This window comes from Salmo trutta, chromosome 37 (genome assembly GCF_901001165.1).
Source record: "Salmo trutta chromosome 37, fSalTru1.1, whole genome shotgun sequence".
In the NCBI taxonomy this organism is placed as follows: domain Eukaryota; kingdom Metazoa; phylum Chordata; class Actinopteri; order Salmoniformes; family Salmonidae; genus Salmo; species Salmo trutta.
This window is the reverse complement of record NC_042993.1, coordinates 19,510,549-19,528,079: the sequence shown is the minus strand read 5'-3', so window position 1 is coordinate 19,528,079 and position 17,531 is coordinate 19,510,549. Positions and strand designations below refer to the sequence as shown.

Below are 17,531 nucleotides of genomic sequence, written 5' to 3'. Positions count from 1 at the left end.
TATCAAACCTGTCAAAACGTGCTTAATGTTCCTCCATCCTTTCCCTCTGTAGAGTTCTCTGTCAGTGGGGAGTGATGTCGACCTCCCTGACACCACCAATTTGGCCTTTCCTCTCCGCAAGTCCTGGGACACCAACCAAGAGGGAGCTGGACTAGAGGTGTTGATGTCGAGCTGCTCCCTGTGTCGGAGCTGTAACTCCCTGGTCTATGACGAGGAGATAATGGCTGGGTGGACGTCTGACGACTCCAACCTCAACTCTAGCTGTCCCTTCTGCTCGACCACCTTCGTCCCCCTTCTCAACGCTGAGATCTGTGACCTAGGACCCGTCAGCAGGTAGGACTACTCCTCTCATCATAACATCACCCTAACATTTAAGTGTGTCTCAAATGGCACCCTATTCCCTATATAGTGCACTACTTTTGACCAGGGCCCGTAGAAGTCAAAATCCCTTCATTTTGACTCCTATTCTTATTCAGTCTGTCTATTCAGAGCCATGTACAGTCCTCACCATATGTATTTGGAAAGTGAAGCTACGGTTTTACTGTCTAAATACATATGGTGAGGACTGTGTAATGTATGGTGAGGACTGTGTAATGTATGGTGAGGACTGTGTAATGTATGGTGAGGACTGTGTAATGTATGGTGAGGATTGTATGGTGTATGGTGAGGACTGTATGGTGAGGACTGTATGATTCTTAAACTGAATGAACTTTAGACTTTTTTTGTCACCCAATCCCTTCATTTTGACTAACAAAGCGCTCACCACAGCCTGGAGCGTACCAACTGGAACATGGAGGAGGAGGTGGAGAGCGCAGCCAAGTCCCCTGGTGACCAAGAGGTCATCCTGGGTCACAACGGTGTGAGTGAGGACTCCAGCTCTGAGACCAGCAGTTATTCTGAGAGCAGCAGCGCTACCATGGTACTCTACCAACACTGGTTTATTTCTCATCTTTATCTGTTGGCTTCTGGGAAATATTCAGTCTAGCTATACCCACAGTTAACGTGTTATTGATTCCAGGGTTCATCGGTGGGCGGGTCGCCCCAGGTGACGGTGGCCTACCTGAGCCCATTGGTGCTGCGCAAGGAGCTTGAGAGCCTGCTGGAGAATGAGGGTGAGGCGGTGCTGGCACAGGGCCAGCTCCTGGACAGCCACTCCATCATCTTCTGGAACATGGTTTGGTACTTCCATCGCCTGGGCCTGCCCAGCAATCTGCTGCAGCTGGTTCGCTCCTCACCGCTGGCCAACCAACTAGCACAGGTAACTCCACTCCCAGGCTTTTCTTGGGGCCTAGTGATTAATTATTAGCATTAGTATATTACAATACATAATGTCATACTGATGTTGAGCTCCTGTCTGTGTGTATGTCAGACTTCAGAGAACTCAGCAGTGAGGGTGAGGCTGCTGTGGGACACACTGACCCCTGACACAGACCACTGGCCCCCCCTCTACATCCTGTGGAGGATGCATAGTAAGATAAACACATTATTCACATGGAAATAGTAAGATGATACAGGTTCAGATCCCTTCATGAATTCCATCTCTCGCTCGCTCACTCAGGTGGCGTACCCATGCGGAACCACAGCTGGCGGAGGCACAACCACCCCTTCACCCTGGCCTTCCTGGAGGAAGTGCTGCGCTGGGTCGGCATGAACGAGGTACACAAGGGAATCACTCTCCTCCTGGAAACCACTGCCAAGCAACCAGGCACGCCCAAGATACAAAGGTGAGTGCAGGAAAGGGCCTCTGAATCATCAATTGTTGATAGCGTTTTGTGTTTGTAAGTAATAGTACCCTCAAAGTATTCACACCCCTTGACTTTTTTCACATTTTGTTGTTACACTGATTTTTTTTTGTCACTGGCCTACACACTCATGAATTAAAAATGAAAAGCTGAAATGTCTTCAGTCAATAAGTAATAAACCCCTTTGTTATGGCAAGCCTACATATACTGAAAAAATATATAAACGCAACATGTAAAGTGTTAGTCCCATGTTTCATTAGCTGAAATAAAACATCCCAGAAATGTTCCATACGCACAAAAGCAAATTTCTCTAAAATGTTGTACACAAATTTGTTTATATCCCTGTTAGTGAGCATGTCTCCTCTATCCACCGGACAGGTGTGGCATATCAAGAAGCCAATTAAACAGCATAATAACTACACAGGTGCACCTTGTGCCTGGGACAATAAAAGGCCACTCTAAAATGTGCCGTTGTCACACAACACAATGCCACAGATGTGCAATTGGTACGCTGACTGCAGGAATGTCCACTGTTACTAGAGAATATGATGTTATTTTCTCTACTAAAAGCTCTAAAAGCTTATAAAAACTAAAAGCAACGTCGTTTTATAGAATTAGGCAGTACGTCCAACCGGTCTCACAACCGCAGACCACATGTAACCACGTCTGCCCAGGACCTCCACACCCGACTTCCGAGGAGTATTTCTGTCTGTAATAAAGCCCTTTTGTGGGGGTAAACTCATTCTGATTAGGGGCGGGCAGAGATTAGGGGCGCCCCTGCCCAGTCATGTGAAATCTATAGATTAGGGCCTAATTCATTATTTAAATTGACTGATTTCCTTATATGAACTGTAACTCAGTGAAATCATTCAAATTATTGTATGTTGCATTTATATAGTTCATGAGTAAAAATTTGCTTAACAAGTCACATAATAAGTTTCATGAATAGTGTTTAACATGATTTTTAGTACTTAATCTCTGTACCCGACACACACAATTATCTGTAAGGTTCCTCAGTTGAGCAGTGATTTTCAAACACAGATTCAACCACGAAGACCAGGGAGGTTTTGCAATGCCTCGCAAAGAAGGGCACCTATTGGTAGATGGGTAAAACATTTTAATTATGACATTGAATATCCTTGATGAAGTTATTAATTACACTTTGGATGGTGTATCAATAAACCCAGTCACTACAAAGATGTAGGCATCGTTCCTAACTCAGTTGTTCCTAACTGTTCCAGAGTTTAATGGCTGTGATGGGAGAAAAATGAGAATGGATTAATAACATTGTAGTTAGTGCGCAATACTAACCTAATTGACAGAGTGAAAAGGAGGAAGCCTGTACAGAATATAAATATTCCAAAACATGCATCCTGTTTGCAACAAGGCATTAAAGTAATACTGCAAAAAATTATGTGGCAAAGCAATTCACTTTTTGTATTGAATACAAAGTGTTATGTTTGGGGAAAATACAACACATTACTGAGTACCACTCTCCATATTTTCAAGCATAATGGTGGCTGCATCATGATATGGGAATGCTTGTAATCATTAAGGACTGGGGAGGTTTTCAGGATAAAAAAGAAACGGGAAGAAGCTAAAAACAGAGGAATACCTGATTGTCTGCTTTTCACCAGCAGGATAATAACCTAAAACACAAGGTCAAATCTACACTGGTTGCTTACCAAGAAGACAGTGAAATGTTCCTGAGTGTCCGAGTTACAGTTTTGACTTAAATCTACTTGAAAATCTATGGCAAGACCTGAAAATGGTTGTCTAGCAATGATCAACAACAAACTTGACGGATCTTGAAGAATTTTGAAAAGAATAATGGGAAAATGTTGCACAATCTAGGTGTGGAAAGCTCTTTGAGACTTACGCAGAAAGACTCACAGCTGTAATCACTGCCAAAAGTGCTACAAAGTATTGACTCAGGGGTATAAATACTTATGTAAATGAGATATTTCTGTATTTCATTTTCAATAAATTGTAAAGAATTTCTAAACATGTTTTTACTTTGTCATTATGGGGTATTGTGTGTAGATGGGTGAGAAAAACATCTATTTAATCCATTTTGAATTCAGGGTGTAACACAACAGAATGTGGAATAAGTCAAGGGGTATGATACTGTACTTTCTCAAGGCACTGTTTTGGTTATATGATTGCACAATTGTGATCGATAGTACTTTGTGTTTGTCCAGGAGTCTGTACAGAGAGATGCTCTTCCTCACGCTGGCTGCCATGGGTAGAGATCACGTTGGTAAGCAGCCTCTTTAAGACACTTTAAACACAGTTGGAATACTGGAACTTCACTATAGTTTCAGACCAACCAGGCTTATTGCTTACAGCACTTTCTCTGTCTTTTAGCTGCGTTTGATAAGAAATACAAGGCTGCGTACCAACGGCTGAGTGGCTCCTTGGGTCGCGAGGAGCTCCGCAGGAAGCGAGCCCAGCCACCTAGCCCCAAGGCTGTGGACTGCAGACGGAGCTTCCTGCTGCCCCTCGAGTGCTGATACCACCTGCAGCCTCCACCGACTCCAATCCAGATCCGCCCCCATCGCTGCTGCCTCTGCTCCCTAGAACACTGATACCCAGCTGCCAAGAAGAAGGGATGAGAAAAGCTAGACAGAAAACAACAGACAGAAAATTCTGCCTTCACTTTGGACTTCTCCGCTGTGCTGCCACCTAGCACAGCTTGGCCACACTATAAAAGCCCCCTGACTGTGCAACTATACCTCACTATCCTTGTTTATGTGAACCCGATATCTACATTTGACCTTCATTCATTTCCATTGTGCAACTGGCCTTTGGACAGCTTCCTCAACAACTAAACACAAGCCTCCCGTCCTATAGTTTGGCTACAGGGATTATTGGACCTGGTACATACAACCCAGCCCCTTTGGACTTTGCTCATTGCTCATATATACATGGCTTCTGCCTCACCAATATAACTCATACTGGTTTGTAGGTCAAACCATGCATTTCATTCGTATGCAACATGTAAGGCATATTACCGACCTGCGATCTATGCATTCAGACAGAAAATCTCATAAGAGTGGGAGATGTCTAGTGATCCTTGATGTGATGGGACGTGTCTATCATCGAACTGTAACACATACATTACATTGCAAGGGTTCATACCAATCAGTCACAGTCAAAACCTTTAGATTAGATTGCATTTCATGCCTCTCTTGCTCTTTTTCACCCTCTGGAATGAAGTTTGTCAACTGGACATTGGTGGTAAAGTCTATCACTTTGGGATGAGACTGCTTCAGCAAGTCTCAGCCAATCCAAACGAGGATGTTTACTCTGGGAGAGGAGGATATTGATTATCGACTTCGGGAGAGGATAACTTCGGGAGGTTTATGTCAACTCAGATGTCGAATCTGGGAGAGAATTATGTCAACTAAGAAAGGATGATGTTGACTGGAAAAGGATGATGTCGAACCTGGGAGAGGATGATGTCAACTCTGGGAAAGGATGATGTCAACTCTGGTAAAGGATGATGTCAAATCTGGGAAATGATGATGTCAACTCTGGTAAAGGATGATGTTGACTGGGAAAGGATGATGTCAAACCTGGGAGAGGATGATGTCAAACCTGGGAGATGATGTTGACTGGGAAAGGATGATGTTTCCTATTGATTTTGGGAGAGTATGATATTAACTATCGGTTTTGGGAGCAGATGGTGAGCAGTGGGGATCAGCAATGTAATGGTTTGATCACTATCACTATGGTTTCCTTAGTGTGTGTGTTTTCCAGCTCATGGTGTGGAATGGAGCTATGGTCAAACTTTGGGTAAGGCAGGAAATAGCCTATGCAGACTCGACAGAAATGCTAACATCCGGTTTTCAGGGATACAGTATTTTCAACCTGACGGAAGTGGGAACTCTGCTCAGGCGTCTTTCTATGCCTGCAACATTAGGTTAGGCAGGAAGTGGAGGGAGGGTGTGGCTGGGAACAGACACTGACAGTCAAGGAGAATCGACGAGTCCTATAAAACCCCAGTCCTGCATCCCTACATCATAACCAGGAAGGACTTTTCATACATGGACACACATACATATTGCATACAGGATTTATCAGTTGTATTGTGTTTTTAATTCCCTGTACTGTTCTTGTGAATTGGAAGTGTGATTGGGGGTTCTCAGTTCAAGAACTGATTCTCAGTGATTGAGGCATTTGTTGCAGAAAGTGGCTGACAGAAGAAAAAAAGAAAACCGTGTAGAAGGGGGTTTATTATGGTATGTATGATGTCATGTGTTTTCTCATGTTTTATGCGTATTTACCTCATCTCATACCTCTGTTCCCGTGTTAAATGGGAGTGATTTGTCTGGGAGGATGGTCCACAAGGAAATGACTGGGATGGACCTTTAGTAGTAGTAGACTGGGATGGACCTTTAGTAGTAGTAGACTGGGATGGACCTTTAGTAGTAGTAGACTGGGATGGACCTTTAGTAGTAGTAGACTGGGATGGAACTTTAGTAGTAGTAGACTGGGATGGAACTTTAGTAGTAGTAGACTGGGATGGACCTGTTAGTAGTAGTAGACTGGGATGGACCTGTTAGTAGTAGTAGACTGGGATGGACCTGTTAGTAGTAGTAGACTGGGATGGACCTGTTAGTAGTAGTAGACTGGGATGGAACTTTAGTAGTAGACTGGGATGGACCTTTAGTAGTAGTAGACTGGGATGGACCTTTAGTAGTAGTAGACTGGGATGGACCTTTAGTAGTAGTAGACTGGGATGGAACTTTAGTAGTAGTAGACTGGGATGGACCTTTAGTAGTAGTAGACTGGGATGGACCTTTAGTAGTAGTAGACTGGGATGGACCTTTAGTAGTAGTAGACTGGGATGGACCTTTAGTAGTAGTAGACTGGGATGGACCTTTAGTAGTAGTAGACTGGGATGGACCTTTAGTAGTAGTAGACTGGGATGGAACTTGAGTCACCCATCACCAGTTTTTCATTCACCTCACATTTAGGCCAGTAGTGGGTTAAGGATTGTTGGCAAAGATCAAAGAACTTCAGAAGATCCACTTGAGTGGAAGGGTTTAAAGAGAGGAAGGTACTTCACTGTGGAGCACATACTTACCTACTAGGTTCTTGTTTTCATGTACAGTACCTGTGAGGCCTTTCCCCCTCTTATTTTAACACTTTATTTGTTGTTCAGCTTTGTATATGAAAACAAATGAATTGCACAATGGACTTTTCATTTTCTTTCAATTTCATATAATGTTGCCACACTGTTAAATGCCTCTGTTACCGTCATTTATTGTTTTTGTTCTTGCAGTGTTATGTAGCAGAGTCATGAGAGAATACCTTGTGTTCTGTCTTTGAAGATTGTGTGAGTGACAGAAATTATTGTCCCACCTGGGAGTAAAGCTGTATTTACAACTAGGGATGTGAAGTTGTAGCAAGAACAATTTTCATATCTCATATTTTAGTCTTAACCTGAGGGTGAGATATTTCAGATGGCACTGATATCATTGTGAGTCTACCCATATATCATTAAAGTACAAGGGAGACATTGTTTGCACACAGCTATCCAGTCAACAGGGATATACAGACTGGAGTGAAGCGTTGAGCATTCTCAACCAGTAGAGGGCAGTAGGGCATACAGAGTCCAGTTCTAGCTATTGGTAGTGGAATTGGGCTTGAACAGGCTAAGGCAACCCTGGTCTTGGAAATGACATGTCTTTGGTGAGAACCTGTTTATTCAAATGACATATCCGTGGTCATGACGTAAAGGAGACTCAAGAGGGAATGCTGTTTAAAAGTTAAGACTGAGTTATCGTCACTGTCTCTAATTACACCCTATTTGGCTCTTGGTCGAAAGTAGTGAACTATAGATAGTAGGTTGATAAAATGGTGTATAATTTGAGATTTCCCAGCCCAGAGTTAGATTATAAAAATAAGGCAGTTAGATTTGTTCCCCATTTTAGGCAATATTACATTTATGGCCACTATTTCAATGCACTGCAAGTGAATATAAGGGACATTTACATTGTCCTATAATTGGTCAAGTGGGCAAAGAAATGAAGAGAGGAAATCTGTATTTAAAATATATTGTGTTTGCTGTTGTAATTTATATGGATGTGACTTCAGTTGTAAATGTCTTGTTTTATAGAAGGAAAATACAAACAGATTCCCCAAAGTTCCGTTTTGTGTGATTTAATGTATGATTTTCTCTATGTCTAACAATAGTATTGGAGCGGCTCTAAATTACATCTTCAAATAGTATTCTCTGACCCATCTTTCCTCTGAAGTATTGAAAAGCTGAAATACTTATTGAAATACTGAGGGAAATGAGGGAAATACTTATTTCCCTCATTAAAATGCAAATCATTTTATAACATTTTTGACATGCGTTTTTTTGTATTTTTGTTGTTGTTATTCTGTCTCTCACTGTTCAAATGAACCTACTATTAAAATTATAGACTGATTATTTCTTTGTAAGTGGGCAAACGTACAAAATCAGCAGGGGATCAAATACTTTTTTCCCCCACTGTATGTATGTATGTGTGCGTATATATATATTATATATAAACTCAAAAGGAACGTCCCGTTTTCAGGACCCTGTCTTTCAAAGATAATTCGTAAAAATCCAAATAACTTTGCAGATCTTCATTGTGAAGGGTTTAAACACTGTTTCCCATGCTTGTTCAATGAACCACAAACAATTAATGAACATGCACCTGTGGAACGGTCGTTAAGACACTAACAGCATAAAGACGGTAGGCAAATAAGGTCACAGTTATGAAAACGTAGGACACTAAAGAGGCCTTTCTACTGACTCTGAAACCCCCCCCAAAAAAATATGCCCAGGGTCCCTGCTCATCTGCGTGAACGTGCCTTAGGCATGCTGCAAAGAGGCATGAGGACTGCAGATGTGGCCAGGGCAATAAATTGCACCGTCCGTACTGTGAGACACCTAAGACACCGCACCAGGGAGACAGGGCGGACAGCTGATCGTCCTCGCAGTGGCAGACCACATGTAACAACACCTGCACAGGATTGGTACATCCGAACATCACACCTGCGGGACAGGTACAGGATGGCAACAACAACTGCCCGTGTTACACCAGGAATGCAGAATCCCTCCATCAGTGCTCAGACTGTCCGCAATAGGCTGAGAGAGGCTAGACCGAGGGCTTGTAGGCCTGTTGTAAGGCAGGTCCTCACCAGACATCATCGGCAACAACGTCGCCTATGGGCACAAACACATGGTTGGATTCGCGTTTATCGCTGAAGGAATGAGCGTTACACCGAGGCCTGTACTCTGGAGTGGGATTGATTTGGAGGTGGAGGGTCCATCATGGTCTGGGGCAGTGTGTCACAGCATCATTGGACTGAGCTTGCAATGACAACAAGCTATCTCAACGCTGTGCGTTACAGGGAAGACATCCTCCTCCATCATGTGGTACCCTTCCTGTAGGCTCATCCTGACATGACCCTCCAGCATGACAATGCCACCAGCCATACTGCTCGTTCTGTGCGTGATTTCCTGCAAGACAGGAATGCAGTGTTCTGCCATGGCCAGCAAAGAGCCCGGATCTCAATCCCATTGAGCACGTCTGGGACCTGTTGGATTGGAGGGTGAGGTCTAGGGCCATTCCCCCCAGAAATGTCTGGGAACTTGCAGGTTTTAGATAAGATAGATAGATAGATAGATAGATAGGATAGATAAGATAGATATCTATCTATCTATCTATCTCACAGCAAGAACTGGGAAATCTGGTGCAGTCCATGAGGAGGAGATGCACTGCAGTACTTAATGCAGCTGGTGGCCACACCAGATACTGACTGTTACTTTTGATTTTGACCCCCCCTTTGTTTAGGGACACATTATTCCATTTCTGTTAGTCACATATCTGTGGAAATTGTTCAGTTTATGTCAGTTGTTGAATCTTATGTTCATACAACTATTTACACATGTTAAGTTTGCTGAAAATAAACGCAGTTGACAGTGCGAGGACGTTTCTTTTTTTGCTGAGTTTAGGTGTGTGCGTGTGTGTGTGTGTATGTGTATGTATATATACTGCTCAAAAAAATAAAGGGAACACTTTAACAACACATCCTAGATCTGAATGAAAGAAATAATCTTATTAAATACTTTTTTCTTTACATAGTTGAATGTGCTGACAACAAAATCACACAAAAATAATCAATGGAAATCCAATTTATCAACCCATGGAGGTCTGGATTTGGAGTCACACTCAAAATTAAAGTGGAAAACCACACTACAGGCTGATCCAACTTTGATGTAATGTCCTTAAAACAAGTCAAAATGAGGCTCAGTAGTGTGTGTGGCCTCCACGTGCCTGTATGACCTCCCTACAACGCCTGGGCATGCTCCTGATGAGGTGGCGGATGGTCTCCTGAGGGATCTCCTCCCCGACCTGGACTAAAGCATCTGCCAACTCCTGGACAGTCTGTGGTGCAACGTGGCGTTGGTGTATGGAGCGAGACATGATGTCCCAGATGTGCTCAATTGGATTCAGGTCTGGGGAACGGGCGGGCCAGTCCATAGCATCAATGCCTTCCTCTTGCAGGAACTGCTGACACACTCCAGCCACATGAGGTCTAGCATTGTCTCGCATTAGGAGGAACCCAGGGCCAACCGCACCAGCATATGGTCTCACAAGGGGTCTGAGGATCTCATCTCGGTACCTAATGGCAGTCAGGCTACCTCTGGCGAGCACATGGAGGGCTGTGCGGCCCCCCAAAGAAATGCCACCCCACACCATGACTGACCCACCGCCAAACCGGTCATGCTAGAGGATGTTGCAGGCAGCAGAACGTTCTCCACGGCGTCTCCAGACTCTGTCACGTCTGTCACGTGCTCAGTGTGAACCTGCTTTCATCTGTGAAGAGCACAGGGCGCCAGTGGCGAATTTGCCAGTCTTGGTGTTCTCTGGCAAATGCCAAACGTCCTGCACGGTGTTGGGCTGTAAGCACAACCCCCACCTGTGGACGTCGGGCCCTCATACCACCCTCATGGAGTCTGTTTCTGACCGTTTGAGCAGACACATGCACATTTGTGGCCTGCTGGAGGTAATTTTCAGGGCTCTGGCAGTGCTTCTTCTGCTCCTCCTTGCACAAAGGCGGAGGTAGCGGTCCTGCTGCTGGGTTGTTGCCCTCCTACGGCCTCCTCCACGTCTACTGATGTACTGGCCTGTCTCGTGGTAGCGCCTCCATGCTCTGGACACTACGCTGACAGACACAGCAAACCTTCTTGCCACAGCTCGCATTGATGTGCCATCCTGGATGAGCTGCACTATCTTAGCCACTTGTGTGGGTTGTAGACTCCGTCTCATGCTACCACTAGAGTGAAAGCACCGCCAGCATTCAAAAGTGACCAAAACATCAGCCAGGAAGCATAGGAACTGAGAAGTGGTCTGTGGTCCCCACCTGCAGAACCACTCCTTTATTGGGGGTGTCTTGCTAATTGCCTATAATTTCCACCTGTTGTCTATTCCATTTGCACAACAGCATGTGAAATGTATTGTCAATCAGTGTTGCTTCTTAAGTGGACAGTTTGATTTCACAGAAGTGTGATTGACTTGGAGTTACATTGTGTTGTTTATATACACACACACACACACACACACACACACACACACACACACACACACACACACACACACATACCTAAACTCAGAAAAAAAAGTAACGTCCTCCCACTATATATATATATATATATATATATATATATATATATATATATACACACACACATATATATGTATATGTATATATGTGTGTGTGTGTGTGTGTGTGTGTGTATGTATGTATGTGTGTATGTATATATATATATATATATATATATATATATATATATATATATATATATATACTCATAATCAGTATAAGATCATTGTATCCTGCATAAGGTTAGGTAGCGGTGTCATGTTACACTAAAGCTCTATCTGATCTACATTGTACAGAAGTTGTATCAGCCCAGTGGGATATACATTCCAAACCAATTCATCTGGTCCAGTTGCCATGGACCTTTTTATTCCACTGTCAGTATAAGTCAGTACATGACACCTTTATTTCAAGAACATATATCAAAGTGGTCTTTTTTCGCTGGCGGTTTGGCAAAAAGGTGTTGGGTTGTTTTGCCCCCTGTTTTTTGGTGTTCTTTATACGCTTCAGCTTGTTTATTTTCTGATGACTTACTATTCAATGAAATGGAATGTAGTTCCTGATGTAGTCTGGTGCAGAAAATATTGGGGAAATGTCAAAGGTGAGGAAGCAAATCATCTTCATCTTTATCTCTACTCCTCTCCTCCATCCTATTTCCTCCATGACCACAAGCCTGGTAGAGAGGAATGGTGTGAAAATCTGAGCCATATGCATACAGTGAGAGGTGGTCTTGCCAGCTCAGATTAGACCACTGTGATCGTCGCTATGTGAAACCCTAAACCCCATTATGTGGCTAACAGGATAAAGCTTTGCTACTGCTGGGCAGACAATGAGCTACAGAGGGTTCTCAGTACAGCCATGCTTACTGCTCACTGTTTAACCACAGAGGCCTGGGAATAACTCTATTAGTCTCTGTATGCATACTACGGAGGATAAAGTGCTCCTATCGATTGAAATGCCCTTTGCCATTTCCTCTTGGGTGAGATATTATAGGCTATTATAAGCTGATGTACCTGCAGGGTAAGATTACTGATTCACATCATCTGATGCATTACAGGTTGAAGGTTCATGTCAGTTTGGTGAGTGTTGAGCATCCCTGTAATTTGAATGTTGAATCCAAAGTAACTCCATTCTGAAGCCCTGAATTCCTTTCAATTGTGATAACATATACAGAATTGTATGTGCTACAAAATATGAATTTGACCGATTTGAGTAAATGAACATACTCCAAACAGACAATACTAGTTTATCTTCTCTTCTATAAAATCCTGAAACACTCTGAAATGTATGTTGTTGCCCTTAGAGACCTTAGAGACATAATAACCTCTCACTGATCGATAAGACATGGATAACTTCGCACTGTCCAGACCTGTAATACCATAGCAACAACCATCTTCAAGCCATCTGATCTCTGTGACACCAACCTTTACTGACTAGATTAGGACAATATATGAGGTTAGATGTTTTGTTCTTAAACCTACTGCATCACACAGAGGTTTATGGTCAATGAGGGATATTTGAGTGATGTTGCACAGTAAAGCCTGATCGGCTTCATTACGAGTCTACAGAACATTATGTACACATTGACACCATATGATACTTGCAGTATGTAGATTTAAACATACTGGGCTCAGCAGATGAAGGTACCTTTTCAGTAGGAACTGATTTAATGGTGGTGAGAAGAACCAGGATGATTATGAGAAATCACAAAAGCTGCACTTAGACAGGCAGCGCAATTCTGATATTTATTTTCCGCAAATTGGTCTTTTGACCAATCAGATCAGCTCTGAAAAAGAGCTGATGTGAAACATCTGATGTGATTGGTCAAAAGACTAAATAGTGGGAAAAATATCAGAATTGGGCTGCGTAATGAGTTAGCTAAGAAAATCACAAAGGGGTGTGGGCTGAGAGGGGACTGTCTATACCTTTTTAAAAACTGGAATGGGTGGACATGTTTTGTGTCTGTTTCTCTCTGACTCTTTGCATGTACATATCTCTGGACATTCCCAGTTGGACCAGACCCCTAATTATATATATTTTTTTCATGTCCTTTCTATCTCCCTAGCAACTTTAATGGCCAGATTAGGAGAATATATGATATGAGATGCTGATACAGCTGCAGTATAGTTTTAACGAGCCCATGGGGGACAGTTGATTGATGCTGTCCAGTAAAATTGGCAAGCATGACCACCTTCACTCCCTTACAAGACTGTGTAAAACATTATATTTGGTGTTCAAGATGTGTAAAAAAAAAATGTAATGGGGAGTACATTGTATGGTGAGTTTAATAAAAGTTGTACTGTGGGTGGGGAGCATGGGACAGTAAGCTTGATTTTAGAGTAGGATGAGTGACCAGAAGATCTGTTCATTTTTGTAAGACGTCTATTAAGTATTATTGCGCAATAGTATTATATTTTAACTGCTATTCTGAAGACAGTATACTTTTGTTATATCTAAAACAATTCTATAGATACTCATTCATTCACTTGATAAAAGATACAACATTTTACTTTCATTAGACACTACCATTACATAGAAGAGTAAAACGGTCCCCTTCCTCAGATGATGAGGAGCAGATTTAATGATGGTGAGAACCAGGGGGATTAGGATAGGAACAGTCACTGAGATACTTACTAATGAGCTAGTTAAGAAGATACAAAAAACTGTGTGTAGGTAGGATCTATGCCTCTTCCCTCAGATGGCTAAAAAAAACACGCATCTCATTCTCCTCCCAGATCCTTGTTTTGCATGTTGATATCTCCCTCATAATAGACCAGCCATTCCCACTTGGACCGATCCCCAATTAGATCCCTTTATATGAACAGAAGACCACCTAATGAATAGCACACTGCTACTAGCCTGTTGTTCTCCCTTAAGAGGGGTGCGTATTGTGTGTGTTGGGGGGCTGATGCCTGTTAATTGGCTGGTCTGTCCTGCTGTGAGCCGCACCACATTCCATTCCAACAGCTTTGGTAATGGAGCCATAGTGAGGACCGTTGGGGCAGAGGGTGGCTGAATGTGTTTTTCTTTTTAAACATTCGTTATTGTACCCAAGGTTGAGAACTTCTTTGAGGCTGGTGGAATTGAGATGATGAGATGATTTGAGTTGGTGAATGGTCTTCATTCAACAGACCTTCAACTTGCTTGTAGCTACTATGACTGTGTTTTTAGTAAAGCTGCAGTACAATATGCTTCCCCTTCTCATCATCAAGAATCCACTTTTTTTAGGAGAGAAAAAAACACCAAAGAGGTACAACATGATGACTTTATTCAAATGAGTTTATCCCCTGCTAAGAAGTTTCCTTTCGTTTGAAAGTTTGTTTCTTAAATCCTTTGTTGTTGTGGTGAATTCTTTACATTTATGTTTTTTCATCATATTTTAAATAACTTGTAGAAAATACACTTTATGGCACTGTCATGAAGCATTATGACTATCCTGTGTCACTTTACTTTGATCAAGAAAATAGACTTTATGACACCGTCAAGAATCATTATGACCATCATAATGCCAGATAGGCCTATCACGTACAGTCAGTCATCAATCAAAAAGAGGGTGTCTTGTCCTGCTCCCGAAGGATAACAAACTTCAACTCAACGTGAGCAAGACAAAGGAGATGATCGTGGACTACAGGAAAAGGAGGGCTGAGCACACACCCATTCTCATCGACGGGGCTGTAGTGGAGCCAGTTGAGAGCTTCAAGTTCTTTGTTGTCCACATCACCAACGAACTATCATGGTCCAAACACACCAAGACAGTAATGAATAGGGCACGACAACGCCTATTCCCCCCTCAGGAGACTGAAAAGATTTGGCATTGGTCCTCAGATTCTCAAAAAGTTATACAGCTGCACCATCAAGAGCATCCTGACTGATTGCATCACCGCCTGCTACTCTCTGTTTATTATCTATGCACAGTCACTTTACCTACATGTACATATTACCTTAATTACCTGGACTAACCTGTGCCCCCGCACATTGACTCGGTACCGGTACCCCAAGTATATAGCCTCGCTACTGTTATTTTATTGTTGCTCTTTAATTATTTGATATTTTTCTTTTTCTTTTTTCTTTTTCTTTGTTCTTTTTTCTTCATCTCTTTTTTACTTTATTTTAGTAAATACTTTAACACTTATTTTTCTTAACTGCATTGTTGATTAAGGGCTTGTAAGTAAGCATTTCACTGTATGGTCTACATCTGTTGTATTCGGCACATGTGACAAATACAATTTGATTTGATATGTCATGACAGTATTATAACAGGTTATGACAAGTTATGTCAGTTGTTATGACATGACATGGTTATGCCCGTGTCATAACATGTTAGGATGCTGGGTGTCAAGTTTTATTTATATATATATATATCTATATACAGTGCATTCGGAAAGTATTCGGACACCTTCACTATTTCCACATTTTGTTACGTTACAGCATTATTCTAAAATGTATTAAATTGTTTTTTTCTTCAACAATCTCCACATAATACCCCATAATTACAAAGCAAAAACAGTTTTTTAGAAATGTTTGCAAATGTATTTTTTTTTTAAAAACTGAGATATTACAGTATTCAGACCCTTTACTCATACTTTGTTGAAGCAACTTTGGCAGCAATTACAGCCTAGAGTCTTCTTGGGTATGACACTACAAGCTTGCCACACTTGTATTTGGGTAGTTTCTCCCATTCTTCTCTGCAGATCCGATCCTGCGTTGTCTTGGCTGTGTGCTTATGGTCGTTGTCCTGTTGGAAGGTGAACCTTGAACCCAGTCTGAGGTCCTTGGTGCTCTGGAGCAAGTTTTCATCAAGGATCTCTCTGTACTTTTCTTCGTTCACCTTTCCCTCGATCCTGACTAGTCTCCCAGTCCCTGCCGCTGAAAAATATCCCCACAGCATGATGCTGCCACCACCATGCCTCCCCGTAGGGATGGTTTGAGGTTTCCTCCTGTGATGTTTGGCATTCAGGCCAAAGAGTTCAATTTTGATTTAATCAGACCAGAGAATCTTGTTTCTCATGGTCTGGGAGTCCTTTAGGTGACTTTTGGCAAATGCCAAGTGGATTGTCATGTGCCTTTTACTGAGTAGTGGCTTCAGTCTGGCCACTCTATCATAAAGCCCTGATTGGTAGAGTGCTGCAGAGATGGTTGTCTTTCTGGAAGGTTCTCCCATCTCCACAGAGGAGCTCTAGAGCTCTGTCAGAGTAGTCATAGGGTTCTCCCTGACCAAGGTCCTTCTCCCCCGATTGCTCAGTTTGGCTGGGTGGCCAGCTCTAGGATGAGTCTAGGTGGTTCCAAACTTCTTTCATTTAAGAATGATGGAGGCCACTGTGTTCTTGGGGACCTTCAATGCTGCATAAATTTGTTGGTACCCTTCCCCAGATTTGTGCGTTGACACAATCCTTCCTCGGAGCTCTACCGACAATTCCTTCGACCTCATGGCTTGGTTTTTGCTCTGACATGCTCTGTCAACTGTGGGACCTTATATAGGCAAGTGTATGCCTTTCCAAATCATGTCCAATCAATTGCATTTACCAAGTGGACTCCAATCAAGTCGTAGAAACATCTTAAGGATGATCATTGGAAGCAGGATGCACCTGAGCTCAATTTCGAGTCTCATAGCAAAGGGTCTGAATACTTATGTAAATATTTTGTATTTTTAATACAATTGCATAAATGTTTTATTTAATCAATTTTAGAATAAGGCTGTAACGTAACAAAAAGTGGAAAAAGTCAAGGGGTCTGAATACTTTCTGAATGAGCTGTATATACACTACCGTTAAAAAGTTTGGGGTCACTTGATAATGCCCTTGTTTTTGAAAGAAATGCACTTTTTTGACCATTAAAATAACATCAAACTGATCAGAAATACAGTGTAGAGTCCTCAACTGGCTGCTTCATTAAATAGTACCCACAAAACACCAGTCTCAACATCAACAGTGAAGAGGCAACTCCGGGATGCTGGCCTTCTAGGCAGAGTTGCAAAGAAAAAGCCATATCTCAGACTGGCCAATAAAAATAAAAGGTTAAGATGAGCAAAAGAACACGGACACTGGACAGAGGAACTCTGCCTAGAAGGCCAGCATCCCAGAGATGCCTCTTCACTGTTGACGTTGTGACTGGTGTTTTGCGGGTACTATTTAATGAAGCTGC

The 17,531-nt window shown here is 42.4% G+C and overlaps 1 protein-coding gene across 3 annotated transcripts in view; it reads left to right on the top strand.

The window, feature by feature from the left end:
* Positions 1 to 7,896, top strand: part of LOC115176586 (DENN domain-containing protein 4B) — a 39,670-nt gene extending 31,774 nt beyond the window's left edge. For 2 of the 3 annotated variants that reach the window (XM_029736658.1, XM_029736659.1), the window contains exons 21-27: positions 53 to 333; positions 757 to 919; positions 1,019 to 1,258; positions 1,370 to 1,469; positions 1,559 to 1,724; positions 3,944 to 4,002; positions 4,110 to 7,896. In XM_029736658.1, the coding sequence (XP_029592518.1) occupies positions 53 to 333; positions 757 to 919; positions 1,019 to 1,258; positions 1,370 to 1,469; positions 1,559 to 1,724; positions 3,944 to 4,002; positions 4,110 to 4,255 (1,155 nt within the window). In that variant the 3' untranslated portion in view covers positions 4,256 to 7,896. The remainder of the gene's footprint in view (positions 1 to 52; positions 334 to 756; positions 920 to 1,018; positions 1,259 to 1,369; positions 1,470 to 1,558; positions 1,725 to 3,943; positions 4,003 to 4,109) is intronic. The other variant, XM_029736660.1, reaches the window with a different exon arrangement.
* The last annotated feature ends 9,635 nt before the right edge of the window (positions 7,897 to 17,531 follow it).